At 37.8% G+C, this 13,454-nt stretch overlaps 1 protein-coding gene across 1 annotated transcript in view; it reads left to right on the plus strand.

The window, feature by feature from the left end:
• The window catches only part of btv (dynein cytoplasmic heavy chain beethoven), a 696,240-nt gene that overhangs the window by 34,774 nt on the left and 648,012 nt on the right, over nt 1-13,454 (plus strand). Inside the window, exon 4 of the mRNA XM_090384033.1 lies at nt 6,992-7,148. Within this exon, the coding sequence (XP_090240159.1) occupies nt 6,992-7,148 (157 nt within the window). The remainder of the gene's footprint in view (nt 1-6,991; nt 7,149-13,454) is intronic.

The following is a 13,454-nucleotide window of genomic DNA, read 5'->3' on the forward strand; positions in this document are numbered from 1 at the left end:
TGCACGAGGGTTTCTAGGAACGCAACTATCGTGCTATACGAGGACTGACTGTACTGTATACAGATCGGGAGGCCTCACTTTAGGAAGGATGTAGATCTGCTGGAACAGGTGCAAGGAAGGGCAGCCAGATTGGTGAAGGGAACTAAAGGGTGCTCTTACCTAGAAAGGTTTTGGGTCTGCAAATCGCAGCATCTTGAGACCAGGGACCTGTGGGGAGATCTGATTGAGGTGTTTAAAGCTTTGAGTGAATTGAGTAAGCTGAATGTTAATGGTATTCTTTCAATTGCGAGACTACACACATGAGGGGGCAGAAATTGAAGTTAGGGATTGATAGTTGCAGGATAGGTGTGCAGAAGTTTGTCTTCAGCATGTGGATTGTTGATTGTTGGAACAGGCTTCTATCTGTTGTTGTTGAAGTGGATATGTTGAATAAATTCAAGGGAGAACTAGACAAATTCTTGGAATGTACAGATGGGTGACCTGTGTTTTTTTTTTTTTTTTTGGCTGATGCTATATAAGCTTGCTTTCTTGCATTGTTTGCCATTACGATTACTACTACTGTTAATACTATGTGATGTCATTGATGATCCTTCTCAGGTTGCTGTCCAACTGAATAAGTATTTTGTATCTAACTTCTTTAGGGAGGGTAATTTGAGACGTTCGTCAAAACCTAACATGGAGCTAAATGATTTTTTGATAATTGAGAGGAAGGTGGAAGAGAAATTGTTCAAGCTTAACATAAAAAAGGTACTTGGGGTGGATGGGATCTATCCATTTATATTTTTAAGGGTGGTAACAAAGGAGGTAAGCAAATCTTTAGCCGTAATTTCACACCAGAAATGCCTACACACATTTTTGTTTGAGTTACGATGTCCTTGGACTTTGTATTGTAAATGGATCTTGTAGCAAAGCATTATTAGGTAAAATTTCAAATTTAGAGACATTATAAAATTTAAATTTACAATATATTACAGAATTTAATTTAAAAAAGTACTACAGAAATTAAACTGTTAATAAAACTTTGATCACTAGTGAAGTTAAATTTAAGTTACCAAATGAAAGTTATATTGATAACAAAGGCTATCTTAATATTAAGCTGTAGCCTTCCAAATAATTTGCAAAATTTAATTTAAAAAATATATAAAATTTACAATATATGGTAGAGTTGAATTAAAAGAGGAGAGGAAGAAAGGGATATGGGAGTTACAACATGGGTAGATATGTAGATTTCTGAGCAGTGTAAACAGTAAGCCAAGGAAGCTCATGGTGTCCTATGGATGATTAATCAAACATTATCCTGTAGAGATAGGGAGGTCATAATCCCACTGTATAAGGCAATTGTAAGACCACATTTGGAATACTGTGTCCAGGTATGGAGACTTCATCTGAAAAAAAGACATTGTGCTTCTTGAAAGGGTCCAAAGATGGGCAACTCACATGGTGAGATTGGCAAAAGGGTAACTGTACGAGAAAAGATTCAAATTATGTGGGGAACTTGACAACAAGGCACCTGAGAGGTGACCCGATGGAGGTTTATAAGCTCTGAGAATGGTTAGTAAAATGAATGAAGGCGAAATTTTCACTGTTGTAAAGAATTCCAGAACTAGGGGCAATAATTTGAAATTACAGGTGAAGAAGTTTAGACTAGATTGTGGGAAGTTTTTCAGCCTGGACTGTACTTGTTAACAGGAGAGATTGCTTCTACGGGGATGGGATACACTTAAATAGAAAGGGTGCAAGAATATTTGCTGATGCTATCGAGGCAGTGTTAGGTGGGTCGGAAAACTGCTAGCTTGGGGGGAGACAAAGACCAATAGATTGACAGTAGCCACTGGCAGAGGTGAAAGAGATTCTTGCACTGCTTCTATTAGAATGAGCAGAAGCCTGAAAAACAAGATGCATGGTATTTCAGAGACTGCTGGGAGCCATTGCGGTACAAGTAAACACATAGGTTGTGTTAGGGTAGCTAAGAATAGAAACAGGTGCAGGTATACTTGCGTGTACACCAATGCTAGGAGTTTAGTAAATAAATTTGATGAATTTGAGGTATTGCTCAAAACATCAAAGGCAGATATTGTTGGGATATCAGAGACGTGGTGTCACACAGATATAAGGGATGCAGAACTGCAATTTGGGGAGTACAACGTCTACAGAAAGGATAGACAGGATAGGAAGGGGGGAGGGGTTATGCTATTAGTTAAGAAACACATAAAAACCAAGGAAGTGAAGCCAGTCGACATCGCTGGACAGTGCAGTGTTGAGTCAGTTTGGTGTGACATAAGCATTGGGAGATCAAAATTGAGAGTAGGAGTGTGCTATAGGCCTAATGACTCTGATGAGTATAATAAGGAACTGTACAGGGAAATAGAGTGGGCCAGTAAATCAGAGAGTCTTATAATGGGAGATTTTAATTTCCCAGATATTGACTGGAATTTGGGGGCTGGTTACTCACACACTAGCAGGGCTTTTGTGGATTTATTGGATGATTGTTTTCTACATCAGCATGTTCGGGAGGCAACTAGAGGGAGTAATACTCTTGATTTGATTATCAGCAGTGATTCTTCATGCATTAAGAATCTGCAGATAAATGAACCACTAGGTGGCAGTGATCACAGTGTGCTGAAGTGGGATTTACTCAAAGAGGTAACTACCATTAGGGGCAAAGGGAAGGGTTATTGCTTCCGTAAAGGCGACTACGATGGACTGAGACAGTATTTAAATTCTATACAGTGGGACCAACTGATGATGTTACCAACAGCAAATTCAAAATGGGAAGCATTCAAAGAACTTATCTTGGAAGCTACTAGGCTTTACATACCAACTAAGAAATATTGTTTGAGGTTTAGGCCAAAATGGATGTCAGATGAACTAATGAGGCATATGGCAGAGAAGAAAAATGCATGGGATACTTACAAATTAACACATGACACAGAAGCCTATGATAGATACAAGTTGATGTGCAACCAAGTTACAAAGGAGGTTAGGCAGGCGAAGGCAGATTACGAGAAATCCTTGGCAAGGGATGCAAAGAAAAACAGCAAAGAGTTCTTTACTTATGTAAATTCTAGAAGGAAGGGGATGAATCAGATTGGTCCACTTGATATTGATGGGTCAACTGTTGATGATCCTGCTCAGGTAGCTAACAAACTAAATGAATATTTTGCATCGACATTCACACATGAGGAGTTATTCAGCAAGGGGAATGCCAGAGATGTATTCATCTCTAGCAGTAAGCTACAGAATCTTGAAATAACTGGGAGTAAAGTGGAGGAGAAACTGTTGAAGATAAACACAAGAAAGGCACCCGGGGTGGATGGGATCTATCCAGTTATATTAAAGGAGGCAGCAAAGGAAGTAAGCAAACCCTTAGCCGTAATTATGAGAGCTTCCTTGGACTCAGGGGAGGTACCCATAGACTGGAAATGTGCAAATGTGACCCCAATTCACAAAGGAGGATCAAAGGCTGACACAAGTAATTATAGACCTGTGAGCTTAACTTCTGTTCCAGGAAAATTAATGGAGGCACTGGTTAAAGAAGCACTGCAGGATCATTTAGACAAGACTTCAGTTATAGCTCAGACACAGCATGGTTTTGTTAAGGGGAAGTCTTGCCTGACCAACTTGATTGGATACTATGATGCAGTCACAAAAGAACTGGATGCAGGGAATAACTTTGATATTATATACTTGGATCTTAGAAAGGCTTTTGATACTGTTGCACATGGAAGACTGCTACACAAATTGGAGCAGTGTGACATTGGAGGCAAATTGCTGCTATGGATAAAGGGGTGGTTGAGGGGGAGAAGACAGAGAGTGGTAATCAATGGACACTGCTCATCGTGGACTAATGTTATTAGTGGAGTCCCTCAGGGTTCGGTGTTGGGTCCATTATTGTTTTCTGTATTTATAAATGATATTGATGATGGTATATCAAGCTTAATGTCCAAGTTTGCAGATGATACAAAGGTTGGCAGGGTTGTCAAGGACACTACTGACACTATGCTGCTGCAACAGGATCTGGAAAGGTTGAGCAGATGGGCTGAGAGGTGGCAAATGAAGTTTAACATTGACAAATGTAAAGTACTACACATGGGAAACAGCAACCCCAGAGCAACATATCAACTCTGTGGTACTACACTGATAGTGGTAGAGAATGAAAGGGACTTGGGGGTGATTGTGCAGGCAGATATGAAGTTCTCTGAGCAGTGCAGACGGGCTGCCAGAGTAGCTCATGGAATATTGTCAATGATATACAGGAATTTTTCCAGCAGGGATAAGGAGGTGATTATTCCATTGTATAAGGCAATGGTCAGGCCACACCTAGAGTACTGTATACAGGTCTGGAGGCCTCATTTCAAGAAGGATGTAGAGCTGCTGGAACGAGTACAGAGAAGGGCAACAAGATTAGTGAATGGAACAAAGGGGTGCTCTTACGAAGAAAGGCTTAAGTTTTGCAAATTACAGTGTCTGGAGACTAGGCACCAGCGAGGTGATCTGATAGAGGTGTATAAAGCCTTGAATGGTTTAAGCATGCTCAATGCTGATGGGATTCTTCCTCTAGCTCAGAAAAATCGCCTGAGAGGGCATAAATTCAAATTGAGGAAAGACAGATGTAGGATAGACGTGCGGAAATTTGCCTTTAGCCAGCGGGTGGTTGGTTGGTGGAACAGACTGCCATCCCTTGTGGTGGAGGTTGATAGCCTAAATAAGTTTAAGGCTCAGCTGGACAGGTATTTTGAATGAACAGAGGGGTGAAGTGGAAGTGGGTTTTTTTTTTTTTTGGCTGATGCTGCATAAGCTTACTTTCTTGCATCAAATGCCTCTACTAATGCTAATGCTAAGTTTTCGTTTAGCCGGCAAGTCATAAATCTTGCCGGAATAAGTTGCCTTTGCAACTTATTCCATGTTGGTAGTTGAGGCTGACAATTTGAATAAATTCAAAGGTCAATTGATTGGATAGTTACCTATGTGAGGAGGGAATCACATAATTTGTATTTTCATATTTAAATGATTTTATTATTTTTTTGCCAGTGCAGCTGCAAAAACCTGTAGCTTCCTTGCTCTATACGGGCAAATACTTTTACTATTACTATAATAGCAAGAGCATCGTTGAATTCAGGATAGATTCCTGTTGACAGGAGATGTGCAAATATGTTCCCTTTGTATAAGGCAATGGTCAGACCACGCCTTGAGTATTGCGTACAGGTCTGGAGGCCTCATTTTAGGAAGGATGTAGATTTGCTTGAGCGTGTACAGAGAAAGGCAACAAAATTGATGAGGAGAATGAAGGGATCATCTTACCAAGGGAGGCTTAAGTTCTGCAAATTGCAGCGGCTGGAGACTAGGCACCTGCAAGGTGATCTGATTGAGGTGTATAAGGCCTTGAATGGGTTGAGCACGCAGAATTCTGATGGGATTCTTCCACTTGCTCAGATTACAAACCTGAGGGGGCACAGATTCAAATTGATGAAAGACAGTTGTAGAATAGATGTGCGGAAATTTGCTTTTTTGCCTGCGGATAATTGATTGGTGGAACAGATTTCCATCTTTTGTTGTGGAAGTTGATAGCCTAAATAAATTTAGGGCTAAGCTGGACAGGCATTTGGAAAAAATGGAGGGGTGAAATTGGAGGTTTTTTTTTTTTTTTTTTTTTTTTGGCTGACAGCTTCGGAGATATTGTGTGTCCTTGTCGAACTCCTTTCTCAATTTTAAATTTCCTACTGTCTTTGTCTAGTCTAATAAAGGAGGTAGCACTCTCATATATTTTCTTCAAAATCATAATATGTGGGGTATCTATGCCTTGTCTTTCCAGTGCCCGAAACATTGCCTTATGCTGTATGGAGTCAAATGCCTTTTCATAATCCACAAATTCCAGGCATAATGGTGTTTTATATTCATTTGCTTTCTCCATTAGTTGTGATATTACTTGAAGGTGATCCATAGTTGAGAATCCTGTCCTAAAGCCAGCTTGCTCTTTCGGTTGATTCTCATCAAGTATTCTTTCTAATCTGTTAGTAATGACCCTTGTGAACAACTTGTAGATGTGGGATAACAAGCTAATTGGTCTATAATTTCCAATTTCTGATTTATCTCCTTTCTTATGTAGCAAAACTATGATTGCATTATTCCACTGCTTAGGCGTCACACCTTTTCTAATGCACTTTGTGAAGAGCCTTTCCAGTTTTTGTGTTATGTCTCTTCCTTCATAGTATTTTTAATCAGAAAAATTTATGAACGAGCTCAAGAATAAATTGATAATGCTAGGTAAGATCAGTGGAACAAGGAGAAGAGGTTGACAAAGAACATGCTGACTTGACACAGTTAAGAACAACACTGTCATGAGCATGAAGGACTTGAAAGAAGCTGTTGAAAGACAGCATGGAGGCAGCTCACCATAAAGCTTCTGAAAGTTGGCTGCAACTGAACAGATGAAAACAACAACTACAAGCATCTGAAAATTAATATTGATTAAATTTATCCTTAAAGGCAATAATAACAGCAAACTGGGATTAGAACCCATCTTATTAAATGGAAAAGACTAAGTGACTGATGTTTCTATTATATGCCTGAAACGTTTTCTTTTTGCAAGTTTCAGTAGAAGTCATATATTTTTTCTTTTTTTTAAATAAAAGGTATAAAACACATAGCAGGTTTTAAAATTTTATTTTTTTTTATTAAAACATAAAAAGTACATACATACAATAAGTATTTTAATCCTTTAAGTAAAGAAGAAATATTGGTTCAAAATTTCAAAGTTCCAAAAAATTAAAAAAATTTGGGCACTTATCAGGTGATCAGCCACTGTTTTTTTTACATTTGGGTGTGACCACCACTGCCACCACCAGTTTAATAACTACTGATATTATGATTATTATTTTATATTTTTATATTGCTTATAGAGTATCATTCCCTGAGAAAGAATTAGTTCATTGTACTTTTAATAATATTGTATCACATAAACTGTTTTAATTATATTAAGTGGTTTTTGCAGAGAATTACTTCTTGGTCAGTTGTCAGAATACATAAAAGCTGTAAAAAGAGAATTTGCACTATACTTAGAAGGAGGAAAAGAAAATTCCACATTACAACTGTCAGATATGCCAGAAGTTATTGGCAATATTCTGTGGGCAAGGCAATTGGAAACTAAGGTCTCTGAATAATTTCTGTTGCTTTTAATTAGAATTTCATAATTATTGATTAATTATAATTTGTAGCAATTAGCTTAAATCTTAAAATTTATTGTGAATCCTTGTTTTTTTTTAATGCTATTATTTTACATTTCTTTGTCATTAAATTATATAAATAATCACTTATACTATATAATATAAGTGGTATAGTATACTATTTATACTGTATAGTATAAGTATTTAATATACATATATTAAATATTATATGATATATTAAGTCAAAAGTAGTGCGATACCAGGGCAACTCATTATGAAGGTAAGTTTGTAGTTTTTTTACTTACTTTTGTAAAAAGATAACTTTTTGTATACTTTTTTAAAAAGGTAAGATTTTTACTGCTGTGGGGATTAAGCCTTTGCATTATCCATACAGTTTAAATCCTGCAAAAAACAAATTAAAGGACAAGAAAGTGATTATAAATGTTTACAGATAAGTTCAGTTGTTTATGCCTAGTATTTATATAATATTTAATATTGGAGAATTTTCTACCATATCTGGAGAGAAATATTTTATTTGAAATAGTTATTCAATTTATCACTATGACTTAATCATGAAAATTTCGATATATGCAGTGAAGCGTATATTACTGACACAAATTTCACGTGGTATTTAATAGACATGATAATTAAGATTATTACTATATTTAATACTACTCATATACCACGTGAAATTAATAATATAGTTTATTAAGCTATTCGCTTAAGCTACTATACTTTAAAGCATTTTACTGATACCAATCATCAGACCATCTGATGATTAATTTCACATGGTACAAGAGCAATATTAAATATAGTAATAATCTTAATGGAACACAACCACATAATGTCCTTCCCAACTGTATTAGACATGATAACGCTCCTCTGAAAAAGAATAAATACAGTAAATCTGAAAAATCCAGAATTCTTTAAAATCATACACATTTTATAATCCAGAAATGTTGTCAACAATCTGGCATTTGTATCAGTAGTTGCATTTGTCATCAAGAATCTGTGCAAAAGGTTTGCTTGATTTTGAGTTTACTGGTGCAACAGCAACCTAGGCTATAATGCGTCAACCACGATACATGAATAGAGACATTAAAAGGAAATAACAAAGGTTGTTAAAAGATTACAGCGACCTGGAAATATTGGTCACTATGTAAAAAATAAATTTGTACAAAACATATGTATAAAAGCAGTCAAAAAAGTATAAATGATATATAAAAAGTAACAAAAGTATATGTTAACAAAATATATATATAGATTAAAAAAGATGTAAATAAGTTTATCAGTTTTAAATAGTTAAAAACAGCTGACATGTGGTCATTGTCAGAGAGTATCTGACTGAGTGTATAGGGCTCTGTCAGGTGATTAAAAGCAGTAAAAGATATATTTTGTTCACTGTGCAAAAGAAGTGACATTTCTTTCTTTGTAATATGCTTGCAAAGAGATGTAGTAGTAGTAATAGTGGCAATAGTGGCATCTGATGCAAGAAAGCAAGCATATGAGCTTATGCAGCATCAGCCAAAAAAAAGAAAAAAAAAAATTCACACAACCATTCCCTCTAAATATTTGTCCAGTTCCTCCTTAAATTTATTTAACCTGTCAACTTCCACAACGACAGATGGAAGTTTGTTCCGGCAATTAATCACCCGCTGGCTAAAGGCAAATTTCCACACATCTATTCTACATCTGTCTTTCCTCAATTTGAATTTATGCCTCCTTAGGTTCGTAATCTGAACAATTGGAAGAATCCCATCAGAATTCAGCGTGCTCAACTCATTCAAGGCCTTATACAACTCAATCAGATCGCCTTGCAGGTTCCTAGTCTCCAGCTGCTGTAATTTGCAGAACTTAAGCCTTCCTTGGTAAGAGGATCCCTTCATTCTCCTCATCAATTTTGTTGCCTTTCTCTGTACACACTCAAGCAATACATCCTTCTTAAAATGAGGCCTCCAGACCTATACGCAGTACTCAAGGTGTGGCCTGACCATTGCCTTATACAGAGGGACAATCACCTCCTTTTCCCTGCTAGCAAAATTCCTGTGTATAATTGACCAAACCCTATGACCTGCCTTGGCAGCCTGTCTGCATTCATCAGAAAACTTCATATCTGACTGCACAATTACTCCCAGGTGTTTTTCATTTTCTACCACCTTACGTGTAGTACCACACAGTTGGTATGTTCCTCATTTGTCAATGTTAAACTTCAGTTGCCACTTCTCAGCCCATCTTACCAAATTTTCTAGATCCTGTTGCAGTAGCACATTGCCATTACTGTCATTAACAACCCTGCCAACCTTTGTATCATCTGCAAACTTCGACACTAAGCCTGATATACCTTCATCAATACCATTGATAATTATACAAAACAACAGTGGGCCCAACACCGAACCCTGTGGGACTCCACTAATAACATTAGTCCACAAAGAGCAGTGCCCATTGATTACCACCCTCTGTCTTCTCTCATTCAACCTTCCTTTTATCAATTGTAGCAACTTACCCTTAATACCATTCTGCTCCAATTTGTACAGTAGTCTTCCATGCACAACGGTGTCAAAAGCTTTCCTAAAAACCAAGTATATGATATCAAAATTATTTTCTACATCCAGTTCCTTTGTAACCACATCATAATATCCAATCAAATTTGTCAGACAAGACTTTCCCTTAACAAATGCATGCATGCTGTGTCTGAATTATTGTTGCAGTCTTGTCTAGATGATCCTGCAATGTATCTTTAACCACTGATTCCATTATTTTACCCGGAACAGAAGTTAAACTAACTGGTCTGTAATTACTCGTATCACCCTTCGATCCCCCTTTGTGAATTGGGGATACATTTACACATCTCCAGTCAGTGGGGACTTCCCCCGAGTCCAAGAATGCTCTCATAATTATGGCTAAGGTTTGTTTACTTCCTTTGCTGCCTCCTTTAATATAACTGGATAAACATCCACTTCATGTGCCTTTCTTATGTTTAACTTCAACAATTTCTCCTCCACTTTGCTCTCAGTTATTACAAAATCATTAAGCACCTTGCTACAATTTGATAACCTTCTGGCATTTTCAAACCTTAATAACTCCTCATGTGTGAATGTAGATACCGAGGTGCCTCCGTAGCCAGGTGGGAAGGAGCAGCAGTGCGTAGCACATGCTTCTTGATTAGACTGAGGTTCGAGCCCGTGACCACCAAACACAGAGGATGCGAAAAGGTCTGGGAATGACCACCGCATATCCCCGGCACAATATGGCCTTAGTTGCTAATGCTCCTAAAAACCAAATAACAAATAAACAAACTTAGTACCATGCTTGGGTTGGAGGTTGACAAGACGAAAGAAGATTTTGTTGACATTAGACTTGAACTTCTTTAGACTGTAATTTTGAGGAAATATGCATGAAGGAAGGTTGTTCCAGAACACGGCAGTTGAATGAATAAACGAGGAAGATGAAAAGTTGGTTCTGTGAGTTTGAAGTTGGAGAGTAAATGGATGTTGGCTGGTGGCGGCATGTGTTCGGACTGTTTTGAAAGAGAGAACAGGAATTAAGAAGCCAATTCAGAAGAATAGTGCCCATGGAAGTATCTGTAGAAAAGTCATGCAGCAGAAACAGTACGCCTATGAGACAGCAAGTGGAGACACTCTGTTAGAGAGGAGTCATTAATTAATCTAACTGCCCTCTTCTGAATTGAATTTAGAAGCCTGAGAGAGGTTTTGGGGACACCGTCCCAGATGTGGGAACAATATTCCATGGTAGGGCGGATTTGCGATTTCTGAAAAGTGAACAGCTGTTAAAATTACCAATCGAAATAAAAACACACGAGATTGAATACCTAGGATAACCTTTGCATATAAAACTTTAAATAGATTCAAAAATACCGTCCCAGATGTGGGAACAATATTCCATGGTAGGGCGGATTTGCAATTTCTACAAAGTGAACAGCTGTTTGGAAGAAAAGTAACACCAAGGGCGAAAGAGAAAACCAAGTTTTTTAAATGCAGAGGAAGCAATATTTGTAATGTTCTTGTGCCAAGAGAGATAAGTCAGGGTAATTCCCAAAAGAGATATATCATTTTGCCTAGAAATCGGAGTGTCACCAAAGATAAGCATAGGAGCAGAAGAATCCTTTTTGCGAGATGTAAGACAAGACTGAATTTTAGAAGGATTGAAATCAACTAAGTTGTCTTTGCTGGAGAATTACCTGGAGATCGGCATTTAAGGAATTGGTAGCAGATTTTCGAGAAGTTTAAGCTGATAGAACAGGGCAAGGTTTCTCAAAATGGAAAGTGGAATGTAATGTGCTATCATTGGCAAAACTATGGATAGGATTTCCAGTCAATGGAAGAAGGTCATTAATATACAAGAGTAAAAGAGTGGGAGAAAGAACTGAACCTTGGGGGACACCGGCATTAGTGGAGAAGTTAGAAGAAAAAGAGCCATTTACCATCACCCTCAGTGAGCAATCAGAGAGAAAACTGGATAACCAATTACTAAAAACAGTTGGCAAACCATAAGATGGAAGCTTGTTTACAAGACCTTTATGCCAAACACGATCGAAAGCCTTTGAGATGTCAAGAGCAACTGCTTGTGCTTCACCGAACTTTTCCATTGAATTAGTCCATAAATGGGTAACATAAGCCAGAATATCACCAGTGGATCGACACTGACGGAATCCATACTGTCGATTGTTGATCATATGGAATGTTTCTAGGTAGTTTAAGAGTTGGCGGTTAATTGATTTCTCCATTACTTTAGAAAGAGTAGAAGTAATTGCAATGGGACGATAATTGGATGGGAGGGATTTGTCACCCTTTTTAGGAACTGGCTGGACATGAGGAAATTTCCAAGCAGAAGGAAAAACACCTTTGGAATAAGAAAGTGAAAAAAGGTGGCAAAGAACAGGAGTAAGTTCAGGGGCACAGGTTTTGAGAATAAGTGGAGAAATACCATCAGGCCCTGGAGCTTTTGTAGCGTCAAGATTCGTCAAAATCCTTCTGACATTCTTTTGATGGAAGACCAGAGGAGGCATTGAATGGAGCGTGTTGGGAATGGTGGGAGGTGTTTTACCAAGATCATTAATACATGAGTTGGAAGAAAAATGGGATGCTAGCATGTCAGCTTTATCCTTGGCTGAAGTGATAACAGAACCATCTGGTTTGGACAGAGGTGGGAGCAAAGATTGGCAAAACTTGCGGCCTATAGCTTTTTCAAGAGACCAGAATGCTTGGCTACCATTAGGGCAAGACGCAAGTTTTCTACTCTTAGCCTGTTTAAACTCAAGTTTGGACTGATTAATAACTGCTTTACAATTGTTGCCAGCTTTGGTGAAGGTAGAAAATGAAACCGAAGAATTAGAAACAAGCCAATTACTATATGCAACGTTCTTCTCTTGAACAGCCTTAGCACATTTATTGGAAAATGAAGGTTTAGATAAAGGACGAGATTTTAAAGTGGAGTGTGGAATAAAGGATTCCATTCCTACAAGAACAATTTCACTGACGCGATCTGAGCAAACGTTGACATCAGAAGTTAGGAAACAGTTATTCGACCAAGGGAAAGAAGAAAAGGAATCTTTCAGGTCATCCCATTTTTCATTCTTGTAATGCCAAACAATTCGAGGTTGGAAATAGCCATGAGATAAAGGCTCCATTAGAGAAGAGACAATCACCAAGTTGTGATCTGAAGTGCGAAAAGGACCACTCACTTTGACCATGGACTTAGGTTACAATTGTTCAGTTTGTATGGTTACAATTGTCCGGGATTGTTTGCTATCTGTGTTTCTGTTGTTAGGATTGTTTGCTATCTGAGCAGGATCATCAACAGTCGAACCATCAATATCAAGTGGACCAATGTGATTCATCCCCTTCCTTTTAGAGTTAATATAAGTAAAGAAGACTTTGCTGTTTTTCTTAGCATCTTTTGCTAAAGATTTCTCGTAATCTGCCTTCGCTTGCGTAACCTGCTTTGTGACTTGATTACAGACTAGCTTATGTCTGCCATTAGGCTTCTCTGTCGCCTGATAATTTATATGCATCCCATGCATTTTTCTTCTCTGTCACCAATCTCATTAGTTCATTTGACAACCATATAGGCCTAAACCTTTAACAATATTTCTTAACCAGTATGAAAAGTCTAGTAGCTTCAACGATTAATTCCTTGAATGCTTCCCACTTAGAATTTGCTTTTGGTAACATCATCAGTTGATCCCACTGTACAGAATTTAAAATCTGTCTGAGTTATCAGATGAAAGTTTTCAGGTCTATCTTGTCCTTTAATCAATGCACTGGTCTTAAT

This window comes from Mastigoproctus giganteus, chromosome 10 (assembly GCF_048544385.1).
Source record: "Mastigoproctus giganteus isolate SK-2022 chromosome 10, ASM4854438v1, whole genome shotgun sequence".
NCBI classification, from domain to species: Eukaryota; Metazoa; Arthropoda; class Arachnida; order Uropygi; family Thelyphonidae; genus Mastigoproctus; species Mastigoproctus giganteus.